Source organism: Amblyomma mixtum, chromosome 4 (genome assembly GCF_055824585.1).
Source record: "Amblyomma mixtum isolate Tamu chromosome 4, ASM5582458v1, whole genome shotgun sequence".
In the NCBI taxonomy this organism is placed as follows: Eukaryota; Metazoa; Arthropoda; class Arachnida; order Ixodida; family Ixodidae; genus Amblyomma; species Amblyomma mixtum.
In genome coordinates this window covers 127948415-127967120 of record NC_143015.1, presented here as the reverse complement: position 1 = coordinate 127967120, position 18706 = coordinate 127948415, and the positions used below count along the sequence as shown (strand labels likewise).

The window sequence follows — 18706 nt, the reverse complement described above, 5'->3', positions numbered from 1 at the left end:
ATGCGCACTCAGTAATTTCCTAATTTACATTCACAGACTGTTCACCTCTACGAGGTGGATGTCGGCATTTGGTTTTGTTAATATGCTGCTTTTTATTTCATTCACGTTTCCATACATGTTTTTCATATATATTAAACGCCCCCTAGCTGTTTCAATTAATCTTCAGTGTTTAGTTACCGCCTTGTGTTGTATTTTTCCTCAGTCCAGTGTCTGCTTAATAGTCGCTACTGTGCAGGAATGTCGGCGTTAGCGATGGCAACTGGTGCATTGCATAGGCCGACCGTTGTTTTTGCTGAATGATAAATAACGGTTGCATTTTGTGAACAACCTGACAAAGAAAATGTCACTTGGCATTAAAGGCGCCGAGAATTGCGAGTAGCCTTGTGCGCTCCGCAAAAATACTCGCAATTTAAGTTAATGCTGGTGACTTTACTGGCTTAGTAACGTATTGTCCAACTTGTTTTGTTCCGTAAACCCACAGACGACGCCGCAAAGTGTGAGTGTCTGCTTGGCCTAGAGTTCTCCGGCCGCGACCCAGAGGGACGCCGGGTAATGGGCTTGGTGCCCTGTGAGGGCATGGCTACAGCTGTGGCTGTGGATTCAGACTGGCTCTGGGAGGTTCCTGACATGTGGAGTCTGGAAGAGGCTTCCACGGTTCCTGTGGCTTACTCCACGGCCTACTACGCACTCCTGGTACGAGGTAACATGCGACCCGGAGAGTCTCTCCTAGTCCACTCCGGCAGCGGTGGCGTCGGACAAGCGGCCATCTCCATCGCCCTCTCGATGGGGTGCACCGTGTTCACCACCGTGGGTTGGTACCGATTCTTAATTCACTGTTTATTGCAGTGGTATATGTTTGAGGATCCCTTTGCACTACACGCTCTAGCCATCACTGCCGTAGGAGCTGGCAACTGAAACTTTATGCATGCAACGGTTTATAAATGTGATTTCAGCCATAAAGGTGGGACTGGGGATTTCACGCTGTAGTAAATGCGCCCTCGGTGGACTTAGTCCAGGCTGGGCGGAATGCACCATGACTTAAAGGTGCACTGAAGAGGAAACTGAACTCGCCTTTTTGCCGCGGGAACTCAATCTACACGTTCCGAGCATTCTTAGAAACTTCGATTTATTGCCCTGTGTGGCCGAGTTCCCTAATTAAATCGAATTAACGCCCGGCTCCCGCCTTTTTTTTTTTTAAATTCTCCCTCGTACGGTGGGCGGAGTCGACCAACGCGGGGAGTGCCTTTCATCCAGTCTCGTGGCGGCTTGCCGCTCTGCCATCGGCGGAGTAATACGTAGTAGTCCGTAGAAGCAAATAGTCCGCGCGTATTTTTATTTCTGCGGGCTTATTTTGCGGCTATATTATCTGCAAATGAAACTATTTATTCGCGGAAACCTAAAAAACAAAATGAAGCGAAAGGAAAGCCTCCACGGAGCTGGCTGAAAGGCACTCCCCGCGTTGGTCGACTCCGCCTACCCTACGAGGGAGAATTAAAAAAAAAAAGGCGGGAGCCGGGCGTTAATTCAATTTAATTAGGGAAATCGGCCACACAGGGCAATAAGTCGCAGTTTCTAAGAATGCTAGGAACGTGTAGATCGAGTTTCCGCGGCAAAAAGACGAGTTCAGATTCCTCTTCAGTGCACCTTTACGGCTGAAATACTGGTTAGAATTTTCGCTGTCAGAAGACATTTTTCACTCTAGGTGCCACTGTGGCGTCGAGAAATTAGCGTAAAAGATGGCTTCTGAATAAACTCGCGGTGAAAGCAGTGTGCTTTGATAGAAGTTCTGACTTACAGGCTTGTTGAACTAAAAAGGTCGGATCTCATGGTAACGGACTAAGTTATGTTTCTCAAAACTGACAATTTGTAGCGCTTGGATCAACAGCTCTGAATATTAATCAGTGACAGCTGACTGAGAATACCACCGAAGGGTCTGGATTGGTACAATACGCCGGTAAGGCCACCTGACGATGGCCCACATCTAGGCCGGGTATGCAAGCAGCAGCCTTGGCCTATTTCCTGCATGCCGTCTTCGCAGCAAAGCGCTTACAGAGACACCACGGCGCACATTCCAAATCATAAGCATCAGCAGTGCGTCACAGCTGCCCAAGAAGATTCAGTTACGGGCTCGATCGGCACATTCCATGCACACGATGGGACCGGCTGCGCCCCTCTCCGATCTACAAAGGCCTATATAACAAGCGACCACTGACAGATATTACCACAGTGCTCTGACTGAATTTATCGCTCTAAGCGGGCGCCTAAAACCCCTGTGAATTTCTACGAGGACATGCGGCGAGATCATTCGCCAGGTGCGCTGGAAGGCGCCTCGATTGCCCAACGGTGTTCAATAGACGGGGCTATGCGCGGGACAACGCACTCGCTGCTGCAGCTTTGTGCTATATCTCTCCCCAGGTGCTCTCTCACTCTTTCCTTCTGAAGTCTCACGCCAGATGCAGCCAAAAACTTTGCGCATGCGTGGTTTGAACTTAGCATTGACCTGAAGCCAGGCGCAGAGTGAATCCGCCAGTATCGCTTGGTATAACGAATGTATAACAACTTTCGCTGTACAAAAAAAAAAATCTAATCAATGGTATGCGCTCGTATGCTCAAAAGGCGTATGCAGTGGACGACGCCATTGATGGCGTGAGCTATTTTCATTTTGGATTACACTAAACACATATTAGTGAACCATTCGAGGACGACCTCCTAATGATTGTTTTGACTTTAAGTAAGAATATTTTTAACCCTCATTTGAATGGCCCATATTCCCATGGGTGCACTTAAGAGAAGATTTGCAGCTGAGCAGAACAATCTTTCAGAATACTCTCGTACTGTCTTTCTGCCTCATTCCGTAGGCTCTGAAGAGAAGCGGGAATTTCTCAAGCGTCGCTTTCCTCCGCTTGAAGATCGGAACATCGCAAGATCGAGGGACCTGTCGTTTGAGGATCATGTTCTCCGCGAAACCAACGGCAAGGGTGAGATCGCAATCGCAGCTAGATTTACAGCGCAAGCAATGCGAAGATTCTCATCGCACTCGCCTTTTGAACTTTATCCAGTAAGAGTAAAGAAGTTGCAATCCTTTCTCCTTAACAAAACAGCCAGAATTTTCATGATTCGATTTTGGATGGAGTCTGTTAGTATCAGTGCGCTGCCTTTCTGGGCTCCTTATTGGCGGAATGCAACCTTATAAAAAGCGGGAAAGTACTACCGAGCGCCGAAAAGTAGGGACTAGTTATATTCAACAAATAATAAAGACTCGTTAAAGTGACATGACGTTGAGGGCGAACAGGCGCTGTTTGGTGTGCAATGCGCAGAAAAATCGTTTAGAGCGAGGCTGGCGCATTGCTGAGTCCCCCGTCACGCTGGCGATATTTTTTTCCTCACAAGGCACTCAGTTCCCAATTACTGTTGGTTATATAAAAATAAAATCAAGAGAATAATCTGAGTTTACGTTCCCTATTTGGCTCCTGATTCTGTTTAGGTCAGATATCAAAGTGCTCATTATTTTATGTTTTCCAAGTATGACCTTATATTGGTTCTAGTTGGCGCATATGCTAGGGAATAAGTAATGTGAGCGAAAATTGCAAATTCTACTCAGAGGAAATTAAGAGCGTATTATGCTGGTTGTTGAGCCTTCGGCTTTTCTGGCACTGCAACACCAGCCTTTTGCTGCGACGCATTTTTTTTTGCATTTTACCTTCTATATTATCGCGTGGCGTAACCTTGAAGTCATTTCGTGAGGCCTGATCTCATTAAGCTTAACATCATATCGAAAGAAATGGTCGAGTGCGGAAGCATTCCACTGAAAACTCTGCGTATACCCTCACGTCATTTAGCTAAGCATCATCATGACAAAGTTTATCCTTCGCTGCTGCACGGTGGGAACCGGCCAAGATAACAACCTCAGGGAGCTTAAACGGAACGCTACCTCACTGACCTCAAGATCTCGTACGGCAAGGCTCCCAGAAGAAGACCGCCAAGAAGGGGTGATCATGTGGCCAATTGTTAACGTTATTTGAACACTTTTAAATTAGCAAAAGCCTGAGTTGTTAGAAGTGCAAGGCAAGTCCTATACGCCATTAGTCCAGTGCTTCAATATATTGTCTACAAAAGAGTTTCCACGTGGCTCCCTGAACAGAAACTGTTGGTGTTGTTTTTGTTTTTTGATTAGTGTGACAACCATTATTCGTTGTAACATCATATACACAGGGCAGACCAAACGTTTTCTTTCTGTTTCACCCCTGTATAATTTCCTTCGAATCCCTTCCTTGTACGGAGTAGAAAATCTGAAAAATCTGGAAGTATGGCTGGATGAACTCGTTTCCTCTCTTTTATTCCCTCTCTTCAGGCGTAAATCTTGTACTCAACTCTCTATCCGAAGAGAAGCTCCAAGCCAGCGTGCGTTGCCTGGCGAAGAATGGCCGCTTTCTAGAGATCGGCAAGTTCGACCTCTCTAAGGACTCCCCCTTGGGAATGTCCGTGTTCCTCAAGGGTATCTCTTTCCATGGCATCCTTCTTGACGCCCTGCACGGCAACGATCCCTTCACTGCTGAAGACAAACGCCGCGTCCGAGAACTTGTGGGAGAGGGCATTGCCTCTGGAGTAGTACGGCCGCTAGACACAAAGCGTTACAGATGGGACCAGGCTGAAGAGGCGTTCCGCTACATGGCCTCTGGAAAGCATGTAGGGAAAGTTGTGCTTAAGGTAAGCCATGCTTTATGCAATGTTTGTAGTTGAAAATGAGCGCTGCTATTCGGCCTTTTTCAGTTGTTCCAAAGAAGCTTATACGTTGGCAGTGCATGGTATAGAAATCGCTACTAACGTCAGAAATAACTGTTCTATACTAGAACAGTTCGATAGAACAGGGTGTTTTCTACTATCTTGATTCTGGCTTTCACCAAGTGAGCACCTAAGGTAACTTTGGGAATAAGCGGTGTCATCGATCTACAGTATAGCTATGCTTAGAGATCTATTTGTTCTTTATTTCCTTGCAGTAAACTCTACCAACAAAGCAGCGGCAAGTGCGCAACAATGACGAATTTTTAGTGGAGCAAACAAAGGAAAAACGAAATCTAAAAGTGGGGCGGATCGGATGGTGGTTTTGAAATTATCGACGTCTTAGGTAGAGGAAGGTGTGGATTTTAGTTTCATGTACTGTGTGATGCCAGTGCACGTTAAAGAATCCTAGGTGGTCGAAATTTCCGCAGCCCTTCCCCACGGCGTCTCGCATAGGCTGAGTCGCTTTGGACGCTAAACCCCATAAACTAACTGGCCATTTTCAGAATAAGAGTGTGTATACATGTTAGGGTGAAGGAATTACTCACTGACTTCTTATTTGTGGTTACTGCAAGGTGAAATGTGCCTGGCTGTAGCGACAGACTGTTTTGTTGAAGATTTAGCAGTTTTTGCTGGAGAACAATGGAGGCAGAGGATTTGTTTAGTAATGAAGGGGTGTTGTATATGCAGTGTGGTTTAGTAGATATAAAATTGAAATGACGAAAAATGACTCAAGGTTAGCTAGTTGGCGGCTCTACTCTAGGTCCTTTCAAAGGAATAGGGGCGTGGCATAACGTGCATTCAAGCTACTATACTGCGCAATCATTTTTAAATTTATTCGGGTCAGCCGTATGATTGCTAGTTACTTGGTGAACGAAATAAAACGGGATTTTCTGAAGAGGTTTGCATTATGCAACAGGCCACAGTAAACGTTAATGATTTAGTCAACAAAGATATATAAACAAGTTGTTTACAAAATAGAAACGACGGTACGTTTAAGTTAAGAGACGTCTAGAGAGTGCTACAAAATACGGGAATATACTACTGTGTGGTTAGGAACCAATATAAAGGGTGTTAAAAATTAGGCCATAATACTTTTTCTAAATACCAAGAGCAGGAAAGAGAAGTGATCATTGTAAATAATTACTGCAAATAGTCTATGCGGCTCGCCGGACACAAACTAACAAAAAATGGCATTATAACAAGAATAACTAACAAAAATTTCTTATGTTTTTGCTCAGTAGAGTTAGAGTAAAAACATAGTGGCACTGGCATTAAAAAACTATTATATTTTGTACAAATTAATGGGCTTCTTTTCTGAGACATGCCCGTATAAATCTTCAGCCCCATATGTCAAATTGTGCATACGAGATCACAGCGGTCGGCATGAAGCTCCTCCATGATGTGGCGCAGCTGTTTTTTATGACGTTTCGACTGACGGAAATGGGAGTTACAGGCGACACTTATAAATCTTCTCTCATGGCCAGAAGCGTGGTGTCGCTGCACTTGATCGCATGAAAAGTCGAGAGCGCCACCTAGCCTCATCACCTACTCTAGAAGGAATCGCTTAAAGGAAAGAGCCTCCCGAAACAGCGGCATCCCACTAAGGAGGAATCTCTTGTTGAGTGGCTCGGTCTTCCTTGCGTAGTAACAAGTTTTGGGCTGAAATTTTAGACATGCATATCCCAGGACACAGGCACGTTGTTAAAATTGTACAAAATATTAGACTACTCATTTCTGCTTCCTGTAACTTTGAATATAATTATGTATGCTGACTGCAGTAAACAAAAATTTAACGAGTTTTCAATAATCAGCCAGGTTTCGAGTACAAGTTCTCTCACTGTGCGCTGTGTTCTTGTGCGCTCCTGGGTGCATAAGCTGTTGGCAATAATGACTTCTGTATATTGGTCGTGGGGTTTTTTTAGTCATTAAAGCCTAAATTTAAACAACCTGTATATACATAACTTATCCCAACTAAGTATCTTTACTGCCATGAGCCATTTATCTGACAATTTGATTTGCCATTGAAATCGACGTAACCCTCATGGATGTCGTCGTTGGGTTGAGTTACTTCGAGGTAGTTGACAAATTTGTCAGTGACCATCTCAAGAGCTGAAAATTGTGCCAAACAAACAATACAAGCACCGACACTGGCCGGAACTCGCCAGTAAAACACGGAAGCTGTAATTCACAAGAGAAAAAAGGATACAGAATCCTTCTATGCATTGCTTAATAAATAGCTGTGAACACGATGATACGATGTGGACGTGTATTTTTTAATATCCTGTAAAACACGCGTTTCGTCGTAGTTAAGCCAGGAATTACCGGGAGTTTATTTGGGAAGAGCAACCACCTTTTGAATGTTACAGTCGTTTGGCTAGTGGACAAAGTTTTGTGAAAGACATGTAAGGAAGATCAGGCATCCAATGCCACAACTATGAGATGGTAATTTGATGTTTTTACTCCACTGATAGCGCTTATTGTAAGTGTTGGCTTCAGACTCGTGTCAGAATTTTGTGGACGGAGGAGGTGGGAAGAGGGGGGCAAATACGTATCAAGGGCGCAGTCCCCTCAGCTAGTGGGCTGGAGTGAGGAATTGGCTGGAGTATTGTGCTTCTGGAGAACAGGTCATTTTCCCCTTGCGCTTTGGAATTCAATTTCGCCAGCATCAGATTTTTGGGAAAGAACAGGGGGGGGGGGTGATGTTAGTACTTCTTTAACAATAAAATACTGTGAAGAAGGATAGAAAACTCGATGGTTTCGGAGTCATTTTGCAAAAGGTGAGCATAAACCACTACCAATCCGCTTCCCTACCGCACCCCCTAACTAGGGCTGACAACCTGGATTCAGTACCGCTACACCATACACCCGCACACATTCACACTCCTGAAAATTAAAGGACGCTTGGTGATGGTTGGTTGGTTTATGGGGTTTAACGTCCCAAAGCGACTAAGGATATGAGAGACGCCGTAGTGGAGGGCTCCGGAAATTTCGAAGAACCCCAGGTGGTCGAAATTTCTGGAGCCCTCCACTACGGCGTCTCTCATAGCCTTAGTCGCCGCTGTCACTCTCGCGGGTGTGCTTCACCAGTGTAATGCTTCTTGGCGTGACAATAAAGATGATGGCTATGCTGTCACACTTCAGACCCATAATGATCCTCGGCCCTAGACACCCGATGACTTCTAGCGCCATACAGTCTCTAGTTCGAGTCCCTCCAGGGTCCCACAAAGGAAAGATGTTGCCATAGAGAGGGGCCCTCCGGAGATGTGCAGCGCACTGTCACAGTATATCGAACTGTGTTTAATTGTCCACAGTACGCTCGAGCCGCCGCGGTGGCTCAGTGATTATGGTGCTCGGCTGCTGACCCAAAAGACGCGGGTTCGATCCCGGCCGCGGCGGCTGGAATTTCTTTGGAGGAGAAATTCTAGAGGCCCATGTACTGTACGATGTCAGCGCACGCTAAAGAACTCCAGGTGGTCAAAATTTCCGGAGCCCTTCACTACGGCGTCTCTCATAGCCTGAGTCGCTTTGGGACGTTAAACCCCATAAACCAAACCAAACCAAACCAAACAATATGCTCGAGAGTAGTGGCCTCATTTCGCCCAGGTTCGGCCAGAAGAGAGCCTGCGCAAGACGTGCCCGACCTCACCTGTTATTGTGGACGCCGTAGTACGAACCTACTTCTACGAGCACAAGTCCTACATTGTCGTTGGAGGATTGGGAGGCTTCGGCCTGGAGCTCGCCGACTGGATGCTAGGCCGCGGCTGCCGGAAGCTGCTACTCAGCTCCCGATCGGGAGTACGGACGGGATACCAACATCGGTGTCTTCAGCGGTGGAAACACGCTGGGGCCAACGTGGTGGCGACCAGTGCGGACGTCTCTACAGTAGAAGGTGTTCGTGAGATCTTCGAAGAAGCCTCGACCATGGGACCCATTGGCGGAATCTTCAACCTTGCTATGGCAAGTGAACAAATGCTCTTCATATTTGTCTTCTTTACTATGTTCGTAACGCGTAGGAACGGAAGTTAACATTTACTTTGCAACGGTAGACATGCATGGAGCGCGTCTTCTCTATCTGCTCGTTTTATTTATTCCAAGTGCCGCCGACCGCCAAACGTTTAAGGCTGCTGTAGAATCACACCTCGAAGCAAGAGCTGTATTTGGTGTCTTACGCGTGTCTGTTAATATGCCATCGCAGAAAAATGTCAAATTTTTTTTTTGTATTGGTTTGCTTTGGTTATATGGGGGTTTGACGCCCCAAAACGACCCAGGCTTTGAGGGAAGCCGAAGTGAAGGGTTCGGAAATTTTAACCACACGGGGTTCTTTAACCTGCACTGATATCGCACAGTATGCGGGCCTCTAGAATTTCGTATCTATCGAAATTCCGGGGTCGAACCCGCGTCTTTCGGGTCAGCAGCCGAGCGTCATAAGCACTGAGTCACGTCTTCAGTATTCAGTTCGCAATGCTTAGGTGCTCATTAGAATGTCAAGTAGAACATGTTGTGGGGCTACTTGCGGAATTACTGCTGTCATGGTAAAGTTGCCCGAAAACACTCCCCCCACACGCACACGGAAACGCACACGCAAACGCACACGCACACACGCACACGCACGCACGTATGCACGCACGAGACAGGGTACAGGACCAGGCTGAAGTTCAGCACCATGTCTTGTGTGTGTGTGTTTTCTGCCTTTTCTCGAAGGCTCTTTGCCAGCTTAAAATTGGGCTCGGACAAAAACAGCTTTCGGTTCGATGACTGCTGAGCGCGCTTGTTGCTGTTGTGCAAAGTTAAATGAGAAATGACATTAGCCAACCGATAGGCAATCGAGTTAAATTTCCATTGAAATCGCGCTGCAAGTCGTCTCTTAGTAGAAGCAAGCAACTCCTTGGATAACAGTGATATCAAAACAGATGACGCCGCCGCAGTGGATATGTTTTTTTTGAACTTTGGCTTCTCTGTACGGTCATCTGAATGAGTTACAGTCACAGGAAACACTTGCGACCCAAGCTGTTCTCATCTTTCTATCTTATTGCTTTCCCGATATGAAGAAATGCTTTCGATTTAAAAGTACATTCCCATTTGACTCAGGAAATTGGAAAGCACCTGGTTGAGCACACACCTTTTTAATTGCAAAAAAAAATACAATAACCGAGAAAAGCATGCATTTCTCGACATAAAAATTCTGATTTATTATTGAGAAAACAATGCACCCCAGTGCGCCGAGAGCAATACGAAGAAACGTATTCAATATGTTGTCTACATTTTCTTCGCAGAATCGTGAATAACATATAAAACTCATGGACGGTAACTGTTGCGCTCATAACGAGAAGGAAAAATTGTTTCCCAAAACACGGTGTTATGTACGTTAGAGAGGAAACACTGCAGGGGAGATCTCACAAACGTGGCGAACGCATGGACATTCCTTTTTTAAAACCGCATTTGTGTGCATGCGTAACTGAAATACTTTTAGTAAACTACAAAAAATAAGCCTTTTGAAAAAAAAATTTTATGGGAACCTTGCAGTCTGTCTGAGACAACATCACTAATCAACAAGTTCAAAAAAATTCTTGGGCATGGAATAAATGAAAGTGGCGCATTGAGATAGACTTCAGATGATCATTGAGATTATGAGGTCTGGCGTATGCGACAGACAATGTAACGGCCGCTGGAACATTTCCAGAAAAACTAAACCTCGTGAAAGCACCCCGCCACACCGAGCAGTGGTTCTCAGTGTGATGTGGCACGTTAATGTTTTGTATCAGCATTCTCAACAGCCTGACTTTGTTTCAAAGACGTCATTTTAGGCGATTTGTGTCGTTTTTTTTCATAAACTCATTAAGATACAGAATGTCAGTACTGTTTCCTAACGATAAACTTACGGGATTGGAGTGTACGCTGAAGATACTGTAATTCTTCAAAAAGAGAAGCGAAAACATGAAATAGAGTTCTTTGTATATAGAAACACATATGCTGCTCAGTATTAATGCCTATCTACGATACTACTATTCAATGTGTCCCCCGGCATGCCCTTTAAGTTTATTCCCATCTAAATTACCGTCAACAGATCGTGCATTAGTGATCCTAACTTGATAGCAATTAAAAAGACGATGATCTTTATTGAATTCATTAGTGTGCGTAAAAGATATGGTCACGTAGCTGCGGCGGAAGTCCGGTAGCCAGGAAAACAGCAAAAACGGCTTTAAAAGAATATCTTAAAGCGAAAGCCTCATGTGGTCCATTACGCCGTATGATTTCATGAACAAAGAGAAAAATTGTTCTGAATGTCCCGTGAGTTCAACCAAATTCCTTCAGACAGCGACGTGAGCACGCACTCGTAGGCCAAAAAACCATGCTCATTGTTTGCGAATAAAGAGAACCTAGAGTGTGCGTTGCCTTACGACTGGATGCTAATGCTTAGGCGTGCCGTTAGAAATGGAGGAAAAATGTAAATTAAAAATATTATTCATTTGATCTTCAAAGGACGCAAGTAGCCCTAAGTGCCCTCCGTAATTCATGGGCTGATTCCCTTCCAAAAGAACTGAACGACTCGGTGGCGGTGAGGTAGCCCAGCCCAATCTAAAGCTGACAACGAACTATCAAGATACGGCGTACAAAGTAAACATAGGACAAAAAAACATAAAAAAGATACGCCCCACCGCGGTGGTTCAGTGGTTACGGCGCTCGGCTGCTGGCCCGAAAGACGCGGGTTCGATCCCGGCCGCGGCGGCTGAATTTCGATAAAGGCGAAATTCTAGAGGCCCGCGTGCTGTGCGATGTCAGGGCACGTTAAGATATCCAGGTGGTCGAAATTTCCGGAGCCCTTCACTACGGCGTCCCTCATAGCATGAGTTGCTTTGGGACGTTAAACCCCAATAACCAATAACTAACCAATAGAAAAGATACGGCAAAGCATCTTCTGCAGTGTTAGTAACTTGTCAAAAAAGCCAAAATTTTTGGGGCACAGCACGGAGGCTAACCACATTTTCAAAAATTTAAAAACTGATACGGATATTGCTTACGGTGTGTTGCCAGCTTCTCAATAATTAAAAGGCCTAACAGTAAAAGATAAACATTAACTTTTGAATATTAGTTAACTAGCCTGCTAGTTAGCTAGTCTTAGCTGTAATGTGTTGTACTACATCGCTGGTAATGTTATGCTGAAAAAAGCATTCTTCTAACTCAAAAAGTCTATTTTAAAAAATTATGTAAAATCTTAGGTGAAACATCCTGTATACTAAGATTGTTTCCAGCGACGTACATATGCGCCGACAATGGCTCTGGGGCTGTCTCATCCTCTCTACTTTTGTAACGATGAAACGGCGCTTAGTATCGACCGCTTTCCATTTTAAGACTGCATATTCAATAGCAAGCTAGAAAAGCGCTGGAATTCTTTTCGAACCTTAGATAGCCACAGAAAGTTTCAAAAGTATTACCTTCGCAATTGCCTCTTCACCTGCAGATGGCTAAGAAAGAAGGAGACATCGTGATCACCGGTTTCTCGGCTCGATTTCCACAAGCGGACAGCTTTGCAGAGTTCAAGGAAAAGCTCTACGCTGGTATCGACTTCATCACAGATGAAACGCGCTGGCCTAGGGGTATGTGCGTTGCCGAAACTGGCATGTGCTCTATAAAGTGGAACTGAAGTTTTGGAGTGCATGCCAAAAAAAAAAAGAAGGTACTGCATATTCGACGGTGGATTTATAGTATTCGGCTAATAATGCTTCAATGGTAACATCAGCTTTCAGAGAAGCCGCGGATAATAAACACAGAAATCTCGCCTAACTAAGAGTTCAGAATAATCAGCATGGTTCTTATCGGCATATAGGTGGAAATTTCTCCAAAAAATGTTCAACACGAGTGGTAAATTGGGACACAGCAAGCACAGTGATTCAGATAAATTTTAGCGCTTCTGATTTCATTAGATGTCAACTAATCACGTTCATGATTATTATAGGACCGTTGGAGTGTACACATCGACTGCGCTGTGTGTTCTCCTTGCCCTACTCAACTTTTTCCTATAATTCCAGTGATCTGCCCAACTTCAATACCCTCTCATTATTATATCCACCATTTCGGAACAGAATATACTGCCTATGCACTCGGTGCATGGACAGCATTCAGTGCTCATCCATTTGTTTGCTCATTGGGTGTCGCGAGTAATTACTTTTTATTCGGGTAGTAGAATTAAAGGGAATAGCATATGTAAAAGGGAGTAATTACTCATTGGCATCCAGCCAAGCGCAGCCATACGGCTACAAAGGAAAGCTATACAGCTTTCTCAGAAACTTCGCAGTTAAAGAAAAATTCGTCCTGGTCCAGGGTCGTTCTAGACCCCGGAGCAGGTCGAATTTTTCTTTGACTACGAAGTTTCTGAGAAAGCTGTGTAGCTTTCCTTTGTAGCCGTATGGCTGCGCTCGGGTGGACGTCAATGAGTAATTACTCCCTTATTACAAATCTACTCCACCTTGGGGGATTCCCCTAAAACATTTGACCAGCATATGTAGACTTTGTATATGTTTGAAAATGCAACTAGCCTCAATCTCCAAAAATGCGTACATTTCAGGTCACTTGGGCCTACCGGAGCGCATGGGCAGTATTCGTGACCTGTCCCTGTTCGACGCGGAGTACTTCGGCGTGCCCCCTAGGCAGGCGCACGCAATGGACCCCCAGATGCGTCTTCTGATGGAGACATCGTACGAGGCTATGATGGATGCCGGCTATGACCCGGCGACTCTGCGGGGCCGTCAAATCGGCGTTTTCATTGGTTGCACCCACTGTGAATCACACGAGGCTTTCAGCTTCGACACAGAGAACCATGATGGATACGGCTTGGTCGGTAGCGCGCTGACCATGTTCGCCAACCGAATCACTCACTCATTCGACTTCCACGGTGCGTTTCTATGCAGTGCTAATTTCCCATCTTCGGTGTAACAACAAAATTGGCAGAGGCTTAGCTTGGTTAAGCCTGGTAAGTTGCGAAAGGAATAGCCCTGGCTGCGCCTGGTTTGGCTGGTGGTGTGTCTTGGTAGTGCTCTTAGTAAAGCTTTTGTTTATCAAAGTTTTTCCCATTTGTTTTACATGGCATTATGTTCACCACACGAGGGCCCCCACGTGCTGGGAGATTTATGCGTGCCTCGGTCGCCAAAACGAGCGGCCGACGCTAACGGATGATTGTCTAGAAGCTCCGAGCTACGCGGCAAAATCCGGGGGCCGAAGTAGAGATAACCGCCGGATGGATGGATGAAAGAATCGATAGGCGCGGCCGCTTTGAAACGAGTTGGTGGCAATAGCCACCATGTTGAGCTTTTCTTTCCTTATTTTTATTTTATTACTATTATTTTTTAATCTTTATAATATTTTCTTCTTACTTTTCTTCTTTTTTATTTTTCTTTTGTTTTACTTTTTCATTTTTTAAAATTTTTTTTAATACCGGCAGCGGCGCGCAGCTGCTGCGCGTCGCGGCGTGGATCCGCTGGGGCAGCACTGACGAGCTGAGTTGGGCACCAGTTTTCTTTCCGTCTGTCGTGAAGTCACAACAGAGGTCAAGCTAAAGGTCAAACGTGGATCCGCCGGGACGACGCTGAAGGCTCAAAACCTAGCGCAGTATTGCTTTCGCAATAATAGTTTTTTTAGCTGGGTCGAGAACTGAGTTTTGCTACTGAATGGCAGAGACCTCGAGACGAAGTGAACACCGCAAGTGACAAGTAATCATATGAAGCAACGATATACTCCAATTTGGAAAGAAAACGTGAAGAGAGACCACACCGAAAGAAAAAAAAACCGCTAGCGTTGTTTCTGACTGTCATCTTTCTTTGCGCTTCGTTCAAAAGATGACCCGCATACAACTATCTCAACTTGCTATGTCGCTATTTGATGCATGCCACTCGTGTACAGAGGTGTACGAAACTAGAAACGTCCTTCACTTACGGGAACGCTCCAAAAACAGCCACTCCCACCGGCACGGTGTATTCTCCCACTTACAATGGGGGATTTGGTTGCTAACTGTCCGAGTGAATATTACGCGGGTTACTGCGTCGTTGGCATGGTCATTGTTATCGTCGCAGGGCACTGGACTGAAAACTTCTAATAAGAGAGTAATTACTCATTGGCATCCACCCGAGCGCAGCCATACGGCTACAAAGGAAAGCTATACAGCTTTCTCAGAATTTTCGTAGTTAAAAAAAAATTCGTCCTGGTCCGGGGTTCGAACCCGGGACCACCGCTTCGCCGGAGCAGTCGCTCTACCAACTGAGCGAACCGGGACGGCAAGCTTATGGTAGGGCGAGAGCGAATTGATCTATAACTCGAAGTGGGAACAGTTTGTGGGTCAATTGTTTAGGGGAATCCCCCAAGGTGGAGTAAATTTGTAATAAGGGAGTAATTACTCATTGACATCCACCCAAGCGCAGCCCTAGGGCTTCAAAGGAAAGCTATACAGCTTTCTCAGAATTTTCGTAGCTTGCCGTCCCGGTGAGCTCAGTTGGTAGAGCGACTGCTCCGGTGAAGTGGTGGTTCGGGGTTGGAACCCCGGAACAGGACGAATTTTTCTTTAACTACGAAAATTCTGAGAAAGCTGTGTAGCTTTCCTTTGTAGCCGTATGGCTGCGCTTGGGTGGATGCCAATGAGTAATTACTCCCTCATTACAAATTTACCCCACCTTGGGGTAAACAATTGACCCACTGAAAACTTAGACATTTTCGAGGTGCCTAATTACATTGCTAGCCACGTGGGCCTCGGTCACATGCATGGCAGGTTAGTGGGCAGGTCATGGAGCTAGGCCTTAAAAGAACTGACAGCTTGGTCTTCACCTAGGCAGGCGACTCTAGGACTGTACTTGGCGACAACCCTATTTGGCACTGAAGAGGAAGCTAAAGGGCCGAAGCGTCTGTAATTGTGTGGGCCTGCCCCTCCAACCCGGCTATTCCCCCCATCCCCAACCCAACCCGGGAGGACTGGGAGGCGACCCTGCTCGGCTGCCACGACTTACAGGCCCAACAATCCTTAGTCGGGCGCGCCCGGGCGGCGGCCACCGCCACTGGGGTCCCATACTAGGGACCTCCACCTAGTGTTTGTAAGGATCGGTCCCTTACGGGCTGATCCAAGCATACCTCCTGTCCTTTCTTAATAAATGTTTTCACCACCACCACCCAAAAGAAAATTTTCCGTTTAAAGTAAACGTTTTTCCCGTTGAGTATGACCAGTTGAGTGTGACCAGTTATTGCAGAAATATGCTATTAATAATCGGTATTAAAATATACTCGGCTGTGAAAGGAACCCTCAAACTACTATTGGAGATTACGTTCAGGAGGCTAAGAAAAGATGTTTTCGGTTTGCAGCATTGCCTGCATTTCTAACGAAATTTCACGCGGAGTATGGTGTTCTCCATTCTCCGAAAGGTTATCTGCGATGTATACTGGTGGAAGAGCAGTGAAGGTGGTGTTGGATAAGACTTCAGGTCCGGCAGTTGAGTTACTGCAAGCGCCGTTGCTTTTTCGTCCAAAGGGACAGCTGAAAATTTTCCACGACTTGTTATTTGCATAAAAGGTAGCTAGGAAATGTAATGTGGTGAAAATCAATGATAATAGGAGTGAACAAACCATACTTTAAATGTATTTTCATAGCTGAAACAACTGACGTGCATAGGGATGGATGACAACTTGGTGCCTAAGTTTTATTAAGCCACACTGACTGAAATCAAGATCCTCGGCCACTGGCCGCGGCGATCGTCGGCGGTGAAGGCCTCAAAGGCACTGCTCCGCTTCTTGCGGACTACTGGCCTGCATGACAGGCTGTGACTTCACGTATGCTAGCTTTGATGTGACTTCAATTTTCTGTTACTCTCCTTTCTCTTTGATTTTTTTTTATCCCCTCACCCCGGTAAACCTCCCTGCCTTTCCTCTTATTCCTCCTCCTCCTCCTGAGCTTTAGGGCTTGTATGCGTTGTATCTCAAACAGCGTTGTAAATGTTTAGCAACTCCGGTGTTCCCAATACCGGGAACGTATTGGCAAATGCTAGACCTACCAATGACCAGAACGAAACCATTCATTTACACTAATTGACCGATTACCTGTGCCGTTTAGGCTAATGTTCTATCCTTTCCTTCCCTGAGGCAAAAATCAACTCCTCTGCTGTTTACCTGCTTCATTCTTCTGGCCTCCGCTCGTTTCCCTTCCCAAATGAAGGTTGAAAGGACGAAGTTAAATACTTCGCTTACTAGTATTTACTGGTATTTAACTACCCGCCGCGGTGGCTCCGTGGTAAGGCGCTCGTCTACCGAGCCGGAGTATCCGGGTTCGAACCCGACCGCGGCGGCCGCGTTTCGATGGAGGCCAAACGCAAGAGGCGCCCCTGTGCTGTGCGATGTCAGAGCACGTTAAAGATCCCCAGGTGGTCGAAATTATTAAGGCGGAAGCCTTTAATGCCTCAACGTTGTAAGCAGGAGTTGTCGACAGAAATGTCACAATTGGTCGAAACGGTTGTGACGTCACAGTGCGCGAATTTCAAACGGGCCAATTATACTTTGGCTACTAACCATGTAACCAATTAAAGGGATCGTATAGTGATGCTCCAAGTAAGTGGGACTGAGATTAGTTACTTGCTTACTTAACCAATTAGCCTAATTAACCTTTCTAGTCAGAGCACGTAAATAAAACCGCAAGAAATCGGCCGAGCTCAGGAATCGAACCCCGGTCTCCGCAGTGCGAGACGAGCACGCTACCACACCGCCATGCGAGCGCTTTTTTTTTCCTTATTGCACCGCCATGCCAGCGCGATGGTTTGGAATGAAAAAAGGCGCGTCTAGTGAATACGATGTCTCCGTTCACTCCCATCTTCCCCCCTTCCCGTTATGACGAGGTTTAGTTGTCCACCGAGATATGAGAGACAGATACATTTCCTTTCCTCAAAAACCAATTTACCGACGAGGAAGGCGTAGAACCGAACGGGCGATGACTTTCTATGGACGCCCTGGCAGCGTTGCAAGACCCTGTCGCGTTCCGCTCTTAGAGGTGAAGCTTAACATCTTAACCACACATCAGTGACACAAGCAGCAACACCGGCCTTCGCCTCACCGCACTTTAGGTGAATAAAGTGCCCCCCTGTCTTTTCCGGAGACCTCCACTACGGCACCTCTCTTTCTTTCTTCTTTCATTCCCACCTTCCTCCCTTCCCTTAAAGTGTGTTTGAGGTGTCCACTGAGATATGTGAGACAGATACTGCGCCATTTCCTTTCCTCAAAAACCAATCTATCTATTTATTATTTAACTTGGTCCTTTCTCCATATGAATGGTGTGAGCAGTACCGACGCAACAGCGGGGAGAGCATTTCTATCAGTATGGAGATAAAAATGAAAAATTATGGGCTTTGCTAGAATGGAAATCGTGTTGCACATATATAAGTTGACCACTTTTCTTTTTCTTTTGCCAGGCATATTTAAAGCAAATCAAAATGTCGGAAATGCCGTTTAGTCTGCCAGTCATTTATTACCTAGACACCCGAGGCAGCTCTGCAATCCCTTAGACTAGCGGACTAGCACATCCTGAGGAGACGCTTCTCCACATCACCCTGGTGAAGGAAAGCGGCTGGATAAGGGTGGGGAGAAGTTAGCTCGGGTGCACAAGTCACCGGAACAATCGTACAATGCTTCCTGTAGGAGACAGAGCTGTGCAAGTGACCGTCAGCATGTAAAAAACCCGCAAACTGCGGAATGGAGCACCAAAACGTCGAAGAAAAATCGAAGTTATGAAAAGCAAATTTTCTCCTGATATCCCGTTTGTTCACAGTGTAGAAAAGCTGAGTTGTGTTGGTCTTGCGATTGAATTGCATCGTTGCACTATTTTTCGCGTTTATTTTGAGAAACTTTTCGACGCCACACTAGTGTATCGAAGTCACATCCTGCTAGAAAGACCTGAAGTCGCCTGAAG

The 18706-nt window shown here is 45.8% G+C and overlaps 1 protein-coding gene and 1 non-coding gene across 2 annotated transcripts in view; one reads left to right on the top strand and one right to left on the bottom strand.

The window, feature by feature from the left end:
* The window catches only part of LOC149348187 (fatty acid synthase-like), a 62332-nt gene that overhangs the window by 43093 nt on the left and 533 nt on the right, over positions 1-18706 (top strand). Inside the window, exons 18-23 of the mRNA XM_089541700.1 lie at positions 482-811; positions 2859-2978; positions 4352-4707; positions 8386-8739; positions 12242-12377; positions 13346-13672. Of these exons, the coding sequence (XP_089397826.1) occupies positions 482-811; positions 2859-2978; positions 4352-4707; positions 8386-8739; positions 12242-12377; positions 13346-13672 (1623 nt within the window). The remainder of the gene's footprint in view (positions 1-481; positions 812-2858; positions 2979-4351; positions 4708-8385; positions 8740-12241; positions 12378-13345; positions 13673-18706) is intronic.
* TRNAA-GGC (transfer RNA alanine (anticodon GGC)) lies at positions 14972-15045 on the bottom strand. The gene has a single exon. It is a non-coding gene; the product is annotated as a tRNA-Ala (tRNA).